The 21,731-nt window shown below is 34.8% G+C and overlaps 1 protein-coding gene across 5 annotated transcripts in view; it reads left to right on the top strand.

Annotated features, from left to right (window-relative positions):
- Positions 1–21,731, top strand: part of REV3L (REV3 like, DNA directed polymerase zeta catalytic subunit) — a 177,120-nt gene that overhangs the window by 50,575 nt on the left and 104,814 nt on the right. For all 5 annotated transcript variants that reach the window (XR_005368156.1, XR_005368157.1, XM_038554964.1 and 2 more), the window contains exons 2-5: positions 2,178–2,367; positions 8,250–8,324; positions 13,121–13,281; positions 21,086–21,182. Coding sequence is in view for 3 of the 5 variants with exons in the window: in XM_038554964.1 (XP_038410892.1) it covers positions 2,178–2,367; positions 8,250–8,324; positions 13,121–13,281; positions 21,086–21,182 (523 nt within the window). In the remaining 2 variants the exon portion in view is untranslated. The remainder of the gene's footprint in view (positions 1–2,177; positions 2,368–8,249; positions 8,325–13,120; positions 13,282–21,085; positions 21,183–21,731) is intronic.

Here is a 21,731-nt window from a genome sequence, read left to right as displayed (position 1 = left end):
TTATAATTATTTCTTGTAAAATTTCTCCAAATTTCCATTATTGAGATATATGGACTGTAAAATTATTATCTTAGGAACTTAGAAAATTGCTTATAAAATAAACTATAACATTAACTCTTGTTTTGTTTTTTAAAGATTTATTTATTCAAGAGAGAGAATGCACGGAGTGAGGGGTGGAGAGAGTCTTAAGCAGACTCCACACTGAATGCAGAACCCAATGCCAGGCTGGATCTCACAACCCTGAGATCAGGACCTTAGGCCAAAACCAAGAGTTGGACACTCAACCGACTATACCACCTAGGCACCCCACTATTACACTAATTCCGTAATCACTGGTCTCAGATTTGTTTGTCAACTTAAAAGAGAATACTTCTCTGTCTCCCCACCTTCCTTACTCCATGTTTAGCATGCCACTTGCTCTTAACTAAATTGTGGCTTGGTTTAGTGTCCTCAGTGATCATGGGTATAACATTTTTTCATGAAATGTTTAAAAAGCATTCAAGTAGATCATCAGTAAATTAATATATTTTTAAAGACTCATTCATTGTTACAATTTTATTTTTTTCTATTTTAAAAATTAAGAAACTAAAAAAAAAAAAAGAATTAAGAAACTACAGTATTTGGGAGATGGTACCATGTTTGAAATGAAACAAAATAATCAAAGAATTTGCTTTTAACTGAAAGTCTTTTTCTCCCCATTCCTTTGAAATTAAGCAACATAACTGCTGCTAAAAATAGAAACTGGTCTAACAGCAGCACAATTTGTAATTCTTCAGAGGTGTGAAAGTTGGTAGTTGAAATCGGATTACCACACTTTAGAGGGTATAGATCTTATTCCATTGTATGATTGGTCTTTCCAATTTTGCTATGCCGTATCTAATAACTGCTCCAGATTTGTTAATTCTGTTACAGCTGTACCTTAAAAGTAAGATACACTGATGTTCATTGTAGAAAGTATGAAATATAACAGTAGAACTTAGAATTAGTCTCTGTGTATTTTATCTAAATCATTCTAAGTTATAAATAGGAAAAAGTACGCAAACAAATAGTTTCCTACCAAAAAAGAGAAAAAGCCCAGTGAAACAGTGGGATAAGGGTTGGGGAAGGAGTGTAAGGATTGTGCTAGCAGGCAGTATAGTGATAGCACATGAGAAAATGGTATCTTCTTCCATCACTGCCATTCTCTCTGTTTGAAGTCGACAAATGGCATGTACCCCCGAGGAACTAGGGACAGAGCTCTGAGGACAGGAGCCACTTCTATACAGCCCTGCCAGATTCAGGAGAGTAATGGTGCATCTGTTTTCTGTTGCTGCTGGTGTTACTTAACCTTGTCATGGATGTGTTACTGTTTCTGTGGCACTCCTTTTGTGGGTTCTTACCCATATTACTTTCTTTATCATGGCTGTACCTGATTGTCTGTTTGCAGGTCAGCACCATTTACCCCTTTTGCACCCTTGCCTGATATAACAGCTTCCTGGGAAGTGTGCATGCTTGTTTTTTCACCTCTCATTGTGTCTCCTCCTCTGCCACTCCACCAAATGTGCAATTTAGATATCTAGAAATCTATTACAGACAAATGATCTGTAGGGGTTTTCTTTTTATTTTTGTCTTGGGTTTTTTTTTTTTTTTTCCCTAATAGCAAAATGTCATGTTTACCCTTTCCAAAATCCTTCTTCCCACCCTTCTAGCAAAAATTCCACATACTAGAACTGCTGTTACCCTCTCCTTTCTCCCAGAGCAGTCTCTGTCTCAGGGAAGTCTCTTGTTTGAAAACCTGTATGCCAAGACAGACATGCATTGATTTATTTAATAAACTTTCAGTGACTTTTTGTCAGCTTCATAACACTGTGCTAAGTGGTATTATTATAGGGTAAATCAGTGAAGTATATTAATATAAAGCCGGTTAGATTGTAAGGTAAAATATTCAAACATATTTTCACCAAACTACTATTTCAGTCATACTGTAATGCTTATGTTTACAAAATGCTTCTAAATGTTCTGTTGTGAAATGTAGTTAATATAGGTGGCTTTAATTATGGGTTAATTTTCTTCAACTCTTATCCTAAGTAAAGCTGTGTTATCATTAGAACATTAAAATGATTTGCATTCTGATCTTCATAATGTTAAAATTTTAAAATGCATTTCAAGACTAAACTTTATAATGTGTTACATTTTAGGTCAGAAGACATGTCTTCATCTGCATGGCATCTTTCCTTACCTCTATGTGCCATACGATGGTTATGGACAGCAGCCAGAAAGCTATCTTTCTCAGATGGCATTCAGTATCGACAGAGCACTTAATGTGGCTTTAGGCAATCCATCTTCCACTGCTCAGCACGTGTTCAAAGTGTCATTAGTATCAGGAATGTAAGTATATGTTAACATCTTTTTAAATTTCTGTATTTAAAAATCTGTATTTTTAGTACTATTTCAAGTAAAGGAAACCTATTTGATTCAAAGATACTCTCTCTTCTAATCTGATGGAAATGGGGCAAATTTTATGCTGTAATTTTTTAAAGTAAATTTTTATGATAGTAAAAGATAGATGGTTTAACCTTTTCCATTTCTCCACTTCTTAGAACTGTAGAAGTTCGTGTAATTTGTTTATCACATAATTTACTGAGCACCTTCCATGTGCTAGGCACTTTTCTAGGTGCTTGGGATATATTGGTGAACAAAAAGATTCCTGCCCCCATGAAGGTATAATGGGAAACAGAAAATAACCAACAGATATGAAATAGATTCATTTATTTATTACATGGTTGTATTATGGAACAAAGATGGAGAAGCAGTATATGAAGGATCAGGAGTGAAGGGTAGGGAAGTGGACTGGTAGCAGTTTTATATAGGGTAATCAGGGAGGGTGTCATTGACAAAGTAAATGACATTTGAGCAAAGACTTGAAGGTAAGGAAGTAGGAATAACATGGAGATGACTTGAAGGGAGGGAAAATAGAGTAGGACAAAATGTGGTTAGAGAGGGATGAATGGATGGATATTATATGTTGACCAATAGTTCTTTTTTGTTGTTGTTGTTTGTGTTTTAAAGATTTTATTTCTTTATTCATGAGGGAGAGAGAGACAGAGACATAGGCAGAGGGAGAAGCTGGCTCCATGCAGGGAACCTGATGGGGGACTCGATCCCTGGTCTCCAGTATCAGGCCCTGGGCTGAAGGCGGCACTAAACTGCTGAGCCACTGGGCTGCTCTGGCCAGTGGTTCTTAAAGTATGGTTTCCAGGATCACCAACATAAGCTTTACCTGATTTGACAACTATGAGAATGTACCTGTCAGTTCTCTAAATACAGGGAAAGTAATTGAACAATGGCCCCACTACCACCCTGAAATCTTTCTATTATTCCATTTGAACTGAAGCTGCTTTTCATAGATGACTCCTAGCCAGTGACTAAGCCTAATAAGGATACTAAGGCAGGCCTGTTTCTGGGAGACCCTTGAAGACTCTGAAGGCCTTTCTGCGCTTTGATTAAAATCACACTGCAATAGAAGACATTTCTACTGATCTTCGCTCTGTCCCTCTCTCATTCACTTGAGATCAGATGTGTAAGTTTGGTGGCTATCCTAGCTTCTCCTGGGTCCCTCCTCATTTTCTTTCACAAGTGTTTCCCCTAATAAATTTCTTGTACATATTGGCATCTACTTCTCAGAGGATTCAGAATAACATACTTGGGAACTTATTTAGAATATATTCTTGGGTCCCACTCTAGACCTAATGAATCAGGAACTCTGGTGATAGAGCCCAGCAATTTGTTTTAATAATAAGCCTTTGTAATGATTCTGATGCAGTTTGAGAACCACTGCGATAGGCTGTTGTGAGGACTTAACTTTTACTCTGAGCTACTGTAGGAATTTGAATATCCACTCTAACTTAAACTTGAAAGGATTACTTTAGCAGTTCTGTGAAGAGTAGATCATTGGGGGATAAAGATAAAAGCAAGAGAGAGCATTAGGACTCTGTTTGATTAATATGGGTGAAATGAGAAAATATGGTAGCTTGCACTTGAGTAGTAATGGAAATAATGAGATGTGGTCAGCTTCTGGGTCTGTTCTTGGGGGTTAATAAGCTTTGCTATCTGATTGGATGAAGGTTGTGCCAGGGGTCAAAGATGACTATAAAATTTTGAGTCCATGCTGCTAAAAGGATGGAAGGCAGGCAGAGCATGCTGGCAGGAAAGATTTGGAGCTCATACTAGAACACTCTGAATTGATATGTTCATATGAAATCTATCTTAAATCTGTCTACTTCCACCTTAATTTAGGCTTTCCTCTGGACCACCACAGTATCCTTTTAATTGAATTTTCTTCTATTTTTGTCTTGCTCTAGAGCCATAAAAATACTCCTCGTATAACATACATTGAATCCTTTAAAAATCATTTAAAATATTTAAATGGGTTCATATTGCTCATAGAATAAATTTAAGCTTCTAACCACAGCCTATATGATCTGACCCTTTCCTGCCTCTGTAATTTAGTTTATTATGTTCCATCTAGAAACATAGGTCTTCTTTCAGTTCCTCTAATGGACTGAGCTCTTTCCCAGCTTTGTACATGCAATTTGTTTTCCTTAGGTGCTCTACCCGTCTCTAATCCTTCAAATCCTTCACCTCTCCAGAGAAGTTTTCTCTGACTTCCCTACTTAAAATAGGTGTCATTATTATTATTCTGATGTCTGCCCATTTTTTGTTTCCTTCAGCACTAATATAGTTGGAGTTGTTCTGTTTGTTCACTTAATTATGTATTTCTCCCACCAGCATGTAAACTCCACAAGAAAAAGGACCGTGTTTGTCTTGTCCACCGTTACATCCTTAGTACTTGTATGGTGTTGGGCATTTAGTAGGTATGGCTCAGTAACTATTTTGGTTGCATAAATGAATGAGGTAGAAGTTCACATTTGTCCTATGAGAGTCACAATTAGATTAAAGATAATTATCAACTTTATATTCCAATTTTTTTGTGTTTAATAGTTTCTAGGAACTTTGATATGCATATTCTCATTTCAAAGTTGAATTTCCAAGCAACCTAGTAAAATAAATAGTTACCAGTCCTTTCTTTTCTTTTTTTTCCCCAAAGTAAGCTCTTCCCCCAATGTGGGTCTTAAACTCAAGACTTTGAGATCAAGAGTTGTATGCTCTACCAACTGAGCCAGCCAGACAACCCAGTCACCAGTCTTTCTGTATTTTTGATGATTATTTTCTTAAAGACGTCATCATATTTTTAAGAATCTGAATCCCGAGGCAAAAGATGAGCTGTTCTATATAGCTGCCATTCTCTTTTTCCTTTTATTCTAATTTTTTCCTAAACTGGATCTCTTTTTGCTTACCATACATTCTAGCTTCTATTATTATTCTAGTCCTTCAATTTTTCCTACTTTAAGGTAGACAGTGTTGCATCTAGCTACCAAATTAAACTACAGGTTTAATTCTAGTCTTTTTAGATAATGCATTATCCTGAGGCTAGGTCAAGAGATAGGATATGACCTTAGGCTCTTTCTGGAATTCCTTACCACTCAGCTACCATGATTCTCAAAATCTCCTATAAAGAGATTTTTAATCTATCTAAGTTTATTGGGATCTTTTGCTATCCATTTTCATTTTCTTTCTCACTGTTATATTAAAAAACAATTATCAGATATAATTTTAAGCATAAAATATCTATACAAACTCTGTTCCATTCTACTTTCTTCTGTCCAAAGGGTCTCCCTCTTGAGGAATACTTTTGGCAAAATCAGCTGAAGCCAACAGCAGGAAGTAAGGGTTGCAGGTTAAGTTATATAGAAGCATAAAATGGAATTTATAGAATTTCCAGGCTATATTTTGGAGAAGTAGATGTGAAAACAGAATCCTAGGGTGCCTGGGTGTCTCAAGTTGGTTAAGTATTTGCTTTCGGCTCAGGTTATGATCTCAGAGTCCGGGGATCAAGTCCTTCATCGGGCTCCTCTGCCTGCCCCTCTCTCTCTCTCTCTCTCTCTCTCTCTCTCTGTCTCTCATGAATAAATAAATAAAATATTTAAAAATATTTAAATTTAACATTTAAAAATATTAAAATATTTAAAAATATTTAAATTTAACATTTAAAAATATTAAAATATTTAATAAAAATATTAATCTAAAATGCACCAGAATCCTAAATTTATAAAGACTTAACTTATATTCAGTTTTTGAAATTTATGAAATTTTAATTGGAAAACCCTAAAGATTGTTAGTAAAACCAAAGCAAAGATAGCATGTACTACACTACATACTTTTTTTTCCTATTTATCTGGCTAAAAATAACTCATGTCTCCAGTTAGCTATATTTACATGAAAAATACCATAGCACGAGGACTAAATAGTTGAATTTTGCCAGTGAGAGAGAATGAAATCATTCATGTAATGTGTCTTTGTTTCATGGCAACAGAAATGAGATAAAGAGCAGCAAAGTAGACGGGAAGTGGTTGTGTTTTTTTTGTTGTTTTTTTTTTAAAGGGTGGACCCTTTTTGGGGGAGAAAAAGAAGGGCAAGGAATTAGGAATTATGGTCAGAGGTGACTTTTCTGAGGAGGTGAGTCTGAGTAGAAATCTGAATGAAGATCAAAAGCAAACCATACCAGGGTTAAGGGCAAGCTTTCCAGGCAGAGAGGATGGCAAGTTACTTGAGAGTGGATCAAGTTAGAGGAACTAAAATGTTTAGAATTTCTAAAGGAAGAGTTATAGGACCTAAGATTGGAGTGAGTAGCAAGAACAAGATAACTTTTTAGGCCTTGGTAAATAGTTGGACTTTTTTTGGATAGAAATTGCTTTACAGGGTGCCTGGGTGGCTCAGTCCGTTAAGCATCTGCTTTTGGCTTCGGTCATGGTCCCGGGGTACTGGTATCCAGCCACCCCATTAGGCTCTCTGCTCAGTAGAGAGCCTGCTTCTCCCTCTCCCTCTGCCCCTCCCCCAACTCGTGTTCTCTTTTTCTTGAATAAAGTCTTTAAAGAAAGAAGAAGAAATGGCTTTACAACAATCGTATAGCTGGCTCTTACCTAAAAGCTTAAAATAGCTAGGGTGAAAAAAAAAAAAGTTTATACTCCAAATAATGACTTTACTGCCAAATTACTTCTGTATTTGATGTCTACTACTCTGTCAGACATGACAGAAATGATGTCCTTATGAGGGTAAGTTCTATCTAGTGTCCATTATAAAGGGACAATATTTTTTACATGAAAGTTGAATGGGTTTATCTACCTAAAGGCTTAACCAGCCACTTATTTACAGATAAACTCCGGGGAGATACAAAACTTTTTATTTTTTGTGCATATTCATACTTGTTTATATTTATACTTTAATTCTATTGTCTTTGAGAGGGATAGTCTAGGGCTGGCTCAGTTGGTGGAGCGTGTGATTCTTGATCTCAGGGTTGTAAGTTCAAGCCCCACTTTGGGCATGGAGCATACTTAAAAAAAAAAAGAATAAGAAAATAGTAGTCTGTATATCAGAAGTACTAGTATGGTTTCATATCCTCCTGCAGTGATGTAACATGATATTCCAACTTATTTTATCTTGCACTGAAGACTGGTACCTTACCATGTAGATTTTTCCTTCTTCCTTTTTCCATTCCAGCTAATGCTCTTGAGAAAATTCCAGCCTCAACATAATTAGGGTCCTTAAGTAAGGCTATGGTCTTTTCAATCTCTTAAGTTCCTGTCTACACAGTTTTCATAGCCTTTGTTGGATTTGGATATGTGTTATGTACACACACTCACATGTGTACATATATGATAGGTAAATTATCTCTGGCTAGTGAACTTGCAAAATTAATAATAAACAGAAACAAATAAGCAAAGTAACATGAATGCTGTTAATTTAAGGACTTTATTAATGAAGAATTTATCGCTTTTGACAGAAAGAAATGGGAAATAGGTGAACGTGCTTAAAAGATCTGTTTTTCTCATACATGGTTAGAGTAAAGAGAAAAGATCTATTTTTTAATAGTCCTTATGATTGAAATTAAGGTATAAATAGTTTGCCACCCTTTTTGTCTCTAGTTTTTTGAGAGTAGTATTTCTAAACTTTAATTTCCGTATTATACATATGGTTTATGTAGGTTTAATTGAAAGGTTTTGGAATGGTTTTGTTTGTTTGGTTTTTGGGGTTTTGGATAATATGTATAAATAAGTGAATTAGGTCAGCTGAATCTAATTAGGGCAGTAAGTTGCATTACTTCATCTCTTAATGCTGAAAATAATTTGAAATATCTTTTTCCTTTATTTCAGGCCTTTTTATGGTTATCATGAGAAGGAAAAACACTTTATGAAGATCTATCTTTACAATCCTGCAATGGTGAAAAGGTACAAAGAGAAAAATGTGGATAGCTGTCACTTAAGTATTTTAATAATGAAAAGAAAAATCTAGATGACAGGATTATATCATTTGTAGCATTATTAAAGAAAGAGCTCATAATATGTGTATATTTATGTGCGTGCAAAGAGAGAGCTATGGCTTGGCCTCTAGGAAGGATATTTTAAGAGTGAAAGGGACCTTGCTTTATAGCCCCTTACTGCTGCTTTTTTGTCTTATGTTTAGAAAGCTTGTACAAGTAGATAAAAAATGATGGCTGCCTTGTAGGATGCCCTGCCAGCCAGAGCAAATGTTCAGTACCAGGAGAAACTTGCTATTTAGTTTCAAAGCAAAAAGAAATGTGTGAGAGTGAGGCCAGAGTGTAAGGGCTTCAGATAACTCAAAATCCTGTTGACTCTTTATTAATATTAATGAAATTTTATATCCCAGGCTTTTTGTTTATGTTTCTGGTTTTGTTTTGTTTTTTCCTTCTCCCAGTAAGTCTCTGTATCTTATTTTGTTAATGGTCCTGGAGCCTAAGTTATTGATGTCAGGAAGGGCAATATATAAAGAAGACTTCAGTCATCCTCTGGGGCTCAAAACAAGGGTTTCCACTCTGTGTGGTGATGAGCTAGGGTAAAAGCATCCTTGGAGAAGTGCTATTTTTTTTTTTTTTTTTTGGAAGATCTCTTTGCTAGTAAGTACTAGGTTTCAGAAGGTAACCTTTTTCTGTGAGACACAAAGTGAATGTTTCCCAGAGTGAATTTAGGCACTAAGAGAGGCACGACAACCAAGGATGTGAGGTTTATTCTGAATTAGGCCAACTGAATGCTTCACTGAAGCACTGCCCTAATCCCAGTGGTTAAGCCCTTCTTCAAGTAAGTAACCAGTGAAAACTAGTTTTCTCTATAATCTGCTCCTACCCTTATCCCAAACAGCTTCTATTATGTAGGGTACCAAAACAGTTTTTTCAGAATAGGCACTTAACAAGCAATGATGTGTCTTGTACCACTTCCCCTTGGTCACACTTTCACATATCCATGGAGTCCAAAAGATCAATCCCTGTGAATTTTTACCCTCTCTTGCACACACAGTGGTAAGAGAGTAAACATTAATCATTTTTAATCTTTCTCATTCCCAAGTATGCTAGAGGGGTGCCATGAATAAAATTTGCTTACATCTTTAAAAATAATTCTATGTGAAGTATAAATCTAATCTGTTTTTCTTCCTTATGCCTATAGCAATCAAGTACTTATTAAACTATTTCCAGTAAGTTTGCTTTAAATAACATAGTTTATCACTGTGCCAATCTGAAATTCCCTGATTTATTGAGAGATTTATTTATTCATTCATTTCAAAATAAATATTTGTAAAATGCCTACATTATTTAATGCACTATGGAGTTTGCTGGGTAAACAGTGAACAAAGTTTGCATGGTTCCTGCCCTTAGGGATCTTATAGCATATAAGAAGATAGAAACAGTAAACAAATAACCCAAATATATAACAGGAAGTTGTGATACATGCCATGAAGGAAAAGGATTCTATGACAGAAAATATTTTCCTCCCTTTTGATTATTTTTTAATACCTTTATACACGAATCATTTATGTTATACTATTTAACTAGTATGGAATGCAGTGGTTAGTGTAGATTCTGAAACCAGATTACCTGTATTCAAAATCTGGCTCTGCTATTTACCTGCTAGGAGACCTTAGGCAAGTTATTTAATCTCTCTGTGACATATTTTCTCATCTGTAAGTAGGATTGATGTTAATGCATGTTGTTCTGATAATCAAATGGTCTTAATATCTGTAAATCGCTCAGAACAGTACCTGGCATATTATAAGTGCTGTGTTGGCTATACTATATATGCAACACATTACAGTACAACTTACCTTTACCCTTGGTCTTAACTTTTTTCCTAGAGGCAGATAAATTTTTAAGAATGTGGTATGCCCTTCTTTTCATACATAATATATGTACATATGTGCACATATTTAATCTTTAAAAAGATTCAAAAAAAAAAATTCCACATACAGGAGCGCCTGGGTGGCTCAGTCAGTTGAGCATCTGCCTTTGGCTCAGGTCATGATCCCAGGGGCCTGGGATCAAGCCCCTGAGTCAGGCTCCCTGCTCAGCAGAGAGTCTGCTTCTCCTTCTGCCCTTCCCTCTGGCTCCTTCTCTCTTTCTCTCTCTCTTTCTCAAATTAATAAAAATCTTTTAAAAAAATTTCGACATATAATTAGTGTCCTGCTAGAATGTAAGTCTACAAAGATTTTTTTCTGCTATATTTGCTGCTTAATCGTCAATGTTTAGAATGTATGTCTAGTATATAGTAGTCAATAACTTTTTGTAGAATGAATATTGTTTAGAGACTGGCCTCTTGCTTTCTCTACTTGCTCATCTCCTGTGAGCTTTACTTCCATTCTTCTTAAACTACCTACTCACTACACCCTGGAATTTGTTCTACCTCTGAGATTTTAAATGCAAACATCTTGCATTCTCTCTAGGATAGAGAAATCACTACAGATTGTTGCCACTATGAATTCATGGTCTTCAACTTCACCTGGGCCCTGCCCTGCCTTATTTCTGTTTTTCTCTAATCCTTTTCATCTTTCTCCACCCTCTTACTCAAATGTTAAGCCCCTTCTATGGCTTTGCCTCCCTACTTCATAGTGAAAGTGGAACCCATCAGTCTAGAAAAGTGATTGTCAAAGTGTGTGCATCAGGGATTCCTTTGACCCTTTCAGAGGATCTGTGTGGTCAAAATCAGACTCCTATGTTGCTAAATCCAGTTAACACCTTTTTGTCCTTAATTTTGACCTTATGTCTGTGCTAATAGTTTAAAATAACCCCAGGTGTTAAATTTCTTTGCTGTAAGCCTCTTTTGATTTTCCTTTTACCTGTCTGAGCATTCATATTCCATTTTGTTCCTCATTTAACATCTGCAGCTGTGCTTGGGGTTATATGTCTTATGCTTTTATCTTTTCTCCCTATCCTCTCTTCTCACTGTCCAGCCTTATCTACTCTTATGGCTTAGTTTTTTCTTTTTGTTAATCTTTATGCATTCGATATCCAGATATATATATCAATAGCCTAAATTTTCCTTCAGGGCTCTGGATCAATGTATCAGACCATCTGCTGGGTAAATAAAATAGGTCTACACTTAAAAGTAAAGGCTCAAAAAAAAAAAAAAAAAAAGTAAAGGCTCACAAAGCAGAGAATATTTTAATTTTAGCTCTTCCATTTTTAATTTATATGATTTTGGACAACTTTTTAATCTAAGACTCAGTTTCTCTATAAAGTGGGAATAATAATATAGGGTGTAGTGAGGATTACTTGAAATTAAACATTTAAAACACCTAACATAATGTCCAGTACATACTCCTTAAATATATGTTAGCTACCTCTGCTGTGTAAATAAAGTTATTCTTACCCTCATTTTTCACTGTCCTTCATGGTCAGTATTTTCATGGAAATCTACCTGGATACCCCACAATACCTAAACCCCAGTATTCTTATTCCCCCTCTAAAAATATCTGCAAAGAAGCCTGTTTTCTTCCAGTCCTTTCTATTTCAGTAAACGTGGCACCACCAAGAAATCTAAGCATCTCCTCAACCCCTTTTCTACCACATCCTCTACATCTAGTCAGTCATCGAGGCCTGACTGTCTCATTCCGTGTATGTCCCCTGAATCAACATATTGCTATGATCAAGCCACCATCATCTTAGTTTTTTCACAGTAGCCTTCTGATTTCCTGTCTCTAGTCCTGTGTATTTTCTAGCTAACTTGGTCATTTTTCTTTCATGCTGTGTACTTCAAAGGCAAATTCTGCTATCTCTTCAAATGTCTTAGTAGGCTTTACATGACCTGACTTTGCATTCGCTCTCTAGCCCACACTCCGAGACATACCACAACCTCTGTCACTAAGCCCACTCAGTGATTTCAGTTCCCAAGTAAGCCGTATTTTCTTATGACCCTTTACATGTCTAATTTTGTTTGTGTGAAAAATAGTACTCTTCCCTTTCTTCAGAAAAGTATCTTTAATTCGTCATTTAGTCTCCTCTTGGAGATTTCTCTTCAAGAAGACTTCGCAGAAACAACCTCTATACCTTCATCTTATTAATATCCCTTCTAGATGTTTCCTATACTTCCCTTGTATAGCATTTACACTTTTTATAATTGCCTATTGTTTGTATTCCCCATCATGAAGGAAAAATAACTCAAGAGAAGAAAAATGGTAATATTTCTGAGTGGTGGATTTGGGTCATAAATCCTTTTTTGGAACTTTTTATAATCTTTTAAAATGTTTTTCTCAATTTTAAAAGGGAAAAGCTCTTTTTGTTGTTGTTGTTTTTTGTTGTTGTTTTTTAAGATTTTATTTTTAAGTAATCTCTATACCCAACGTGGAACTCAAACTTAGAACCCTGCGATCAAGAGTCACATGTTCCACTGACTGAGCCAGGCAGCTGCCCCAGGAAAAGCTCATATTTTAAAAACTTCTGACATTTTGGTTCTTTAATATTTAGTATATTAATATATATAGTAACTAATATATACAAGTTAGTTTTAGAAGTCAAAATACTCATCCACGAAGTTTTTTGAAATTTTCTTTGAGTGTGCAGCTTACTTTAAAACTTAACCTAAACTAGTAATTTCTAACAAGGTACACATTTCCAGTGAAATTGAAATAAAAAATTTGTAAGCTAATACAATGGATTTCATTCTCTATAGTAGTGTAATGTTTCACTTAACATTTTAGGAACCATAATTTTGTGATACAACCTTTTTTTTTTCTAATTTAGGATATGTGAACTTTTGCAAAGTGGAGCCATAATGAATAAATTTTACCAGCCTCATGAAGCGCATATTCCCTACCTCCTACAGCTGTTCATTGACTACAATCTCTATGGAATGAATTTAATAAATCTGGCTGCTGTCAAGTTCCGAAAAGCGAGAAGGAAAAGTAAGGTTAATTTCCCAAGTTCAAATTAAAGCTTTGAAACAAGGATTATGTAATTGATGATTTATAAAATCAACATATATATAGGAAATAACTGCTGGACAAAGAATAAAAAGAAATACACAAAATGGTATAAGGATTTATTCGAAAAAGAATCTCAAAAGAAATTTTTTGGGTAATAACTATTGAAATATAATTCACATACCATACAACTCATTTAAAATGGACAATTCATTGGCTTTTAGAATTTTCACAGAGTTGTACAACCATCATCACAGTCAAATTTAGAACATTTTCAACACCTCTTAAAGAAACCCTGTAGTCTTTAGCAGTCACCTCTATTCCTCCCATGCCTCCCACCCCTAAATTAACAACTAATCTATTTTCTGTCTCTATATGTTTGCCAGCCTGCACATTTTCCATAAATGGAATCATATGGGGTGTTTTTCTCACTTAGCCTGACGTTTTCAAGGTTCATCCATGTTGTAACATATATTAGTGTTTTATTCCTTTTTATGGCCAAATAATGCTCTATTTTATGAACATACTACATTTTGTTCATTCATCAACTGATGGAAATTTTGGGTTTCCACTTTTTGGCTATGATGAACAATGCTGTTCTGAACATTCGTGTACAAATATTTGTGTAGACATGTATTTTCACTTCTCTTGGACACATACCTACGAATATAATTTCTGGGATCAGATGGTCTACCATCTTTTGTTTTTGTTCTCATTGAATTCATTTTCTTCTGCTTGAAACAAAATGAACCCAACACTTTTTTTCTGCCAACTCTATTGTCCTTTTTAACTGTTAGGATTTTTTTTTTTCCTTTTCCTTTCACTGCCAAACTTCTTAGACCAGAGGTTAACTTTTTTTATTTTTTAATCTCATAGTTTACTAGTTATTCTTTTTTGATTTAACTTCTTATATTTCTTCCATAATACCCAAACTGAGCTCTGAAAAGTAACCAGGGAGGATTTTCTTCCCCCATGAATAGTGGATTAGTTATCGTAATCAGCTTTCCTATTAAAAATATTTTAAGGGTTAGGAAGATTAAAAAAATATCTTAAATGGATCAAAGAGATTACAAAACAATAAAATACTGGCCAAAAGAGGAAATAGAGTGCTGAAAATCAACCCTTGCCCTGAAGGGTTTGCTAATCCTGGAAAATTTGGAGTCTCCATTAAGACAACCATATCAAATGGAGAGGCAGAAACAAAACCCAAGGTCTCCTAGATAGGTTGGAACCCTCCACAGAGTAATATAGGGGTCTTACTGTCTTACGATCTGATAGAGTTTGTAAGATGCCCTTCCTTACAAAATAGGAAGTGGAATAACCTTTGAAGACATTTCAACCCAGTTTGAATTCCTTGGAACTAAAAGAGATTGCCAGATCTTTAAACTTTGAAATCTCTCCCTTGATCTGAGGGTCATATGCTCAGATGTAGTAGAGGCAAATTCTTCTAGTAGAGGAATTTTCTTTCTTTACTTAGTAGAGGTTTTTAATTATTCCTAAAAATAATATTTCAAATATAATATAGTCCCACAATTTAGAATATATCAGTCATACAAGAAAACTGTTTCTATGGGCAAAACCTAGCGAACACCAATGTGTACACACATGCACAGGCACCCCCAGACCTACAAAGAATTCAAATATTGGAATTACAGATATAGTTTAAAAAACTATAATTCAGAATCCTTATCAAATACAGTGCTATTTATAATGCTGTAATATAATGTTATATTCACTTATAAGTGAATAAGTTTCACAGAGTGTCTCTCCATGATGCTAATAATACCCTTATGTGAATTGATGCAATAATGCTTCTTCTGAAAAGAGAATATTTTGTATTGACAACTTATATTAAATATTACATTTTTTTAAATGCACAAAGATTGAAGCATTGAGACTAAACATGTCTCCCCTTTTGAGAGGCCAAAATAATTCATTTGTTCATAACTAATTGTATTAGATAGTAATCTCAATTTTATTTTTTTTATTTTTTAAAAGATTTTATTTATTTATTCATGGGAGACACAGAGAGAGAGAGAGAGGCAGAGACACAGGCAGAGGGAGAAGCAGGCTCCATGCAGGGAGCCCGATGTGGGACTCCATCGCGGGACTCCAGGATCAGGCCCTGGATTGAAGGTGGCGCTAAACTGCTGAGCCACCCGGGCTGCCCAGTAATCTCAATTTTAGATGACAACTTAGAGTTTAACTAAATGCCACTTTCTCTCATGTCAAAATCATAGAATTTTATAAAGTTCTAAATAAACCAAGCTGTGTAAATGATCCTTTGGATCCCCAAGAGAGAAGCCCTCTAATAAAAGATGAAGTAAGCTATCTGCCTAATATCTTTCTTTTTTTCTCCAGAGAAAAAGACTAGAAAATAAAGGCAGAGAAAGGGAGATACAAGAAAGATAGGAGAGAGATAACTCCACTGCTTAACTTTCTTGCCTACAGGAATTGTTTCCTCAAATTTTCATGAGGACTGTGTTATTTCTTATCTGGGAGATCCTTTTTTTTTTTTTTTTTAAGCAATGTAGAGATTTTCAAGAGTAAAGGAATCACATTACACAATTTCAAGACTTATTATAAAGCTACAATAATCAAGACGGCATGGTATTGGCAAAAGGATGGACATATGTATAGACTGATGGAACAGAAGAGAACCCAGAAATAGACCCACACAAATAACATCAACTTATCTTTGGCAAAGGTACAATGGTAATTCAGTGAAGAAAAGATTGTTTTTTCAGCAAATGGTACTGGAATCATTGGATGCCAGAAAATAAAAATAAAAGAACACAGACACATACTTCATATTTTATATAAAAATTAATTCAAAATGTATAATAGACTTAAATGTGAAATATAAAACTATCAGACTTAGAAGAAAACAAAGGGAAAATCTGCCTGACCTTGGATTTGGGAGTGAGGTTGTAGGTAGAATACAAAAAATATCCATGAAAAGAAAAATTGCTAAGTTGATTTTGTCAAAATTGAAAACTTTTGTTGTGTGGAAAATACGATTAATGACAAGCCACAGACTGGGAGAAACCATTTTCAGATTACATATCAGATAAGGTACTTGCATCTAGAATATATAAATAACTCTTAAGAGAGCAAACAACCCAATTAAAAATGGTCAAAAGAGGGGTGCCTAGGTTGCTCAGTCAGTTGAACATCTGACACTTGTTTTTGGCTCATGTCATGATCTCATGGGTCATGGGATTGAGCCCTACCACAGACTCTGAGCTCAGCAGGGAATCTGCTTGAAGATTCTCCCCTCTGACCCTCTCTCAATGCATGTTCTCTCAAATAAGTAATTTTTTTAAAAAAGGTCAAAAGACCTGGACAGATTCTAGCAAAGAAGAAGATGTAAGAATGGCAAACACATGAAAAGATGATTGTTGACTATATATTATACATATATAATATGTATCATTTGATTATATATATATATGATATATATAATATATTATATATATATATATATATATAAAAAAAACATATCATTAGGGAAATGCAAAATACACCCACAGAGAGCTACCACTTCATACCTATTAGAATGGCTAAAATCCAAAAACTAGCAATACATGCTGGTAAGGATGTGGAACAACAGTAACTCTCATTCATTCCTGATGGGAATGCAAAATAGTGCATCCACTTTGGAATACGATTTTAGCAGTTTCTCATAATGTTACACATAGGTTTACCACATGACTCATTGATTGCGCTCCTCTGCATTTACCCAAGTGATTTAAAAGTTATGTCTCCCCAAGAACCTGTATGCAAATGTTTATAGCAGCTTTATTCATAATTGCTAAAAGGCTAAAGGAACCAAGATGTCTACTCATCGGAGTAATGGATAAACTGTGATATAACAATACAGCGGAATACTATTTATCAATAAAAAGCATCAAGCTATTGATTCATATATTGATGAATCTTTTATATTTATTTATTTATTTTTTAAAGGTTTTATTTATTTATTCATGAGACACAGAGAGAAAGAGAGAGAGAGAGAGAGAGAGAGAGAGAGGCGGGCAGAGACACAGGCAGAAGGAGAAGCAGGCTCCATGCAGGAAGCCCGACATGGGACTCGATCCTAGGTCTCCAGGATCAGGCCCTGGGCTGAAGGTGGCGCTAAACCACTGAGCCACCCGGGCTGCCTGAATCTTTTTTATTTAAATTCAGTTTGTCAACATATAGCACATCATTTGTTTCAGATGTAGTTTTCAGTAATTCATCAGTTGCATATAATACTCAGTGCTCATCACATCACATGCCCTCCTTAATGCCTGTCACCCAGTTATCCCATCCCCCCACACACTTCCCTTTCAGCAGCCCTCAGTTTGTTTACCAGAGTTAAGAGTCTCTCATGGTTTGTCTTCTATGACTTTTCCCCATTAAGTTTCTTCTCCTTCCCTTATGGTCTCTTGCACTATTTCTTATATTCCGTATATGAGTGAAACCATATGATAATTGTCTTCTCCATTTGACTTACTTCACTTAGTGTAATAACCACCAGTTCCATCCACGTCGATGTAAATGGTAGGTATTCATCCTTACTGATGGCTGAGTAATCTTTAATGCATTTTACTGAGTGAGAGAAGCCAAACCCAAAAGCCTACTAATTGGATGATTTCATATAACATTGTGGAAAAGGCAGAAATGGAAAACATATTAGTGGTTGCCAGGGATTGGAGGAGAGGGGAGTATTGACTACAAAGCAAATGTACAGGGGAACTTTTAGGGTGAAGGAATTATTCTGTATGGTATTGGCATGGGTTTGTGTATTTATCAAGCCCATAGAACTATACCTACCCAAATGCTGAAAGTTTATTTCCTCAGTGGTGTCATGTAGATATTGTGTACCCCCTCACGTGATGTGATAAGGAGGACATTTCATTTCTGTGGTATTTCAAAAACCTGTTACCACAGTCTAGTGATGAAAAAAAAACATCAGACAAACCCAGACATGGGGGGGGGATGTTCCACAGGTTACCTGGCCAATACTCCTGACTCTCAAGGCCATGCAAAACAAGGAAAGACTGAGAAACAGACCAGACGAGACTTAGGGAGATGGGAGAACTAAATGCAGTATGGTGTCTTTGATTGGATCCTGAAATAGAAAGCAGACAACAGTGGGAAAACTGGTGAAATTGAAATAGAAATGTATAATTTAGTTAATGTGTGTCAGTTTCTTTGACAAATGTACTCTTGTAATGTAAAATGTTAACAGTAGGGGAGACCTGGTAAGGAATACACAGAAACTCTGTACTACCCTTGCAACATCTCTGTAAATGTAAAATTATTCCAAAACAAAAGGATTTTTTGGGGAAAAATAGAATATTACAGGTTGGTTATCAGTATCAAATATAGAAGAGTGTTCAATTAGGATTGAGAAATGGAAAAGATTCTAGACTATGAACAGGAGGTATTTATAGGAAAAGAAGGTAATTTTCACAAAAGTTTATTTCCAGTAGGTAAAAAGCATGAGAAAAGTTTGAGTTCCCAAATACAGGTAAACCATTTATTTTAGTTATAGAAGTTAGATGAGTATTAGAATGTTAATTAAAAAGGAATTTTTTTCAAGATATGGAAAATTTTTACAATTTGAAGGCAGGAATATGTGGAATTTAGTTGGGACAAATTAAAAGCAAGGAAATCACTGTAAGTATGATGAAATAAAATTTATATCTTAATTCATTATACTAAATGGCCCTCAGGTTTTGGTTTGTTGTGTTTTGCTTGTTTTGTATAAAAAAGGTTGTAGTGAAATCATGGAAAAATAAGTGAATTACTTTTTTTTTTTTTTTTTTAATTTATTTGACAGAGCACAAGCAGGGAGCGTGGCAGGCAGAGGGAGAGGGGAGAAGCAGGTTCTCCACTAAGCAGGGAGCTCCATGCAGAGCTAGATCCCAGGACTCTGGGATCATGACCTAAGTCAAAGGCAGACACTTAACTGACTGAGCCACTCAGACGCCCCGTGAATTACTTTAATATTTTATTTTGTCCGTTTCTCAGAGATACTAGGTAAATTGATGGTTAACTTTTTATGGTAAATTAATATATATTATATATATACACACATAATTTAAGATTTTTATTTTATAAGACAAGTTAATATACATAATGTCTTACTTCTGAAAATGGAGTACATTCAAAAGTGAAAAAGATTTAGAAATTTTAATATCCTGTATCCATATTACAGTTTTTTTTTCTGTGTTTCAGTTATATGATCAGGTATCAGATGAAAAGTGCTAATTACTATAGCTGTTAAGGTGAAGTATATAAAGTAAATAAAGTAAATATTTTGAGGACCACAGAGGTATTTTATATTACATTTTTTACCATCTGTAATTGAAAAATTATATACATATACATATACACGCATACATATTTTAATTAGGGAGTTTTCATGTTCTTTAAGGAAATATACTAAAATGCATAAAAAGGTAAAATGTGAATTTTTATAATATCAATAATTTTCAGTAAATTTGTGTAGATTTTTTCATGTGAATTTATTAGAAAATAAATTTGTAGTAATTTTACAAGTTACAAAGTAATGTCCTATTAATGCTCTAGACACCTAACAGCAAAGTCTAAAAACTTATAAAGGTATGTAAAATTAGTTACATTACTACATGTTTTGGCATGTGTTTTGTTGAAATAACAAAGATTTTAATACCGGATCTCAGTCTTAATTACACTATTTTGTGATCAAGCTAACCAAATAAGAAAATAAAAGTACTAGGGCACCTGGGTGGTTCATTTGGTTGAGCATCCGACTCTTAATCTCAGCTCAGGTTTTAATCTCAGGGTCGTGAGTTCAGGCCCCATGATGGGCTCCACACTGGGCATGGTGCCTACTTAAAACAACAACAAAAAAGCTTTAGATGGCACCTGGGTAGCTTGGTTGACCATCTGCCTTTGGTTAGGTGATGAACCTGGGGTCCTGGGATTGAGTCCCGCATCAGACTCTCTGTGGGGAGCCTGCTTCTCCCTCTGCCTAGGTCTGCCTCTCTTTCTGTGTCTCTCATGAATAAATAAATTTTGAAAATCTTTTTTAAAAACGTATTAAATTTAGCTGGAGAAGGTTACAAATTTAATATCTTTCTTAATGTTAGGATTCTTTCAATGCTACTCATTTAAGCTTTCTCTTAGAATTTAAATTCCCACAAGAGATCCCAGAAAAGTTGTTAATATAGAGACTAAAGTATGACCCCAGGACTCAGTTCCTGAAACCCAGACAACTAAGCCAACATGCATAGTCCATTCAGCTACTGCTAGTCAAATTATATTTGCATTTGCCCCAGGTTTCCACTCACTGTTAATTGCCATCACTTCTGGAATGTGTTGCATTTTTTTTTCAGGGATTAATGTTAAAGTATATTTTGAATCTTACCTGGAGTTGGATTTCCACTAGAATTTTAGATGAGACTCCTACAGGATACTCTAGGAATTTAAAGTCCATAAAAATTCTTAATTTTTCATTATTTTCAAACTGAGATTTTAATCATACCTACCACAATAGCACAACTTAAATGTGTTATACTTTTATTCTAATATGTAAGTATTGTAGCTGTTTGTCACATCCATATTACAGATACTTTTCTCCTCTCTTAGTTTGGGACCATTATTCTCAGCTGTGCATAATATTCCTTGTGTGTATGAATTTTAAGGGCACAGCTTTAGGAACTAGTTACATGGGTTATATATTATTTTAGTTAAAGGGTAATTATATGCAAGTTAAAATAGAACTTATCTTCTTTTACCTTTCTATTCTTAGGTAATCAGTTGCATACAACTGGATCTTGCAAGGATCGGCTACCAGGAAATTCTCTTACTGGTACCTTATTTCGGTGGGAAGAAGATGAAATACCAAGGTTAGTTAATGTTGTAAAAGAAAAAAAACCCTATTTTACATATATACTACTGTATTCAGAAATTAATGGTTACTGTAATTTAATTTTAACATTAAATTTGTTCTTTTAATCTATGTCAGAAAAGCAAATCTCAACATCAGTATGCCACATGGAATCACAAATTTTAAAAACAGACCTTGAAAATAGGGTGAAAATAGAACTAGTTATTACATAATTAATAAAAGTAATTTGGGTATAAATTTTTATACTTCTCTCCAACATTTGTCTTCATGATGCATTATTGATATCCTAGAACTCATCAAAATCACATAGTAAAAATAGTAATTTAAATGTAAATAGCAAATATTTTTAATAAAAATAACCCCAAAATTTCTAAATATTTTTATGGGAAAAAGTATGTTGACATACTCTGTATAAATAATGTAGTTTGTGATTTCTTTTGACCAAGTGTATTACTATTAAACTTTCTGGGGGAGGTAACATATTCCAAATGTTTAGATTTCCCTAACATAAACAGATATATAATTACTATGTCTCTATATTAATAAT

Source organism: Canis lupus, chromosome 12, assembly GCF_011100685.1.
Source record: "Canis lupus familiaris isolate Mischka breed German Shepherd chromosome 12, alternate assembly UU_Cfam_GSD_1.0, whole genome shotgun sequence".
Classification (NCBI taxonomy): domain Eukaryota; kingdom Metazoa; phylum Chordata; class Mammalia; order Carnivora; family Canidae; genus Canis; species Canis lupus.
This window is presented reverse-complemented; position numbering and strand designations above follow the sequence as displayed.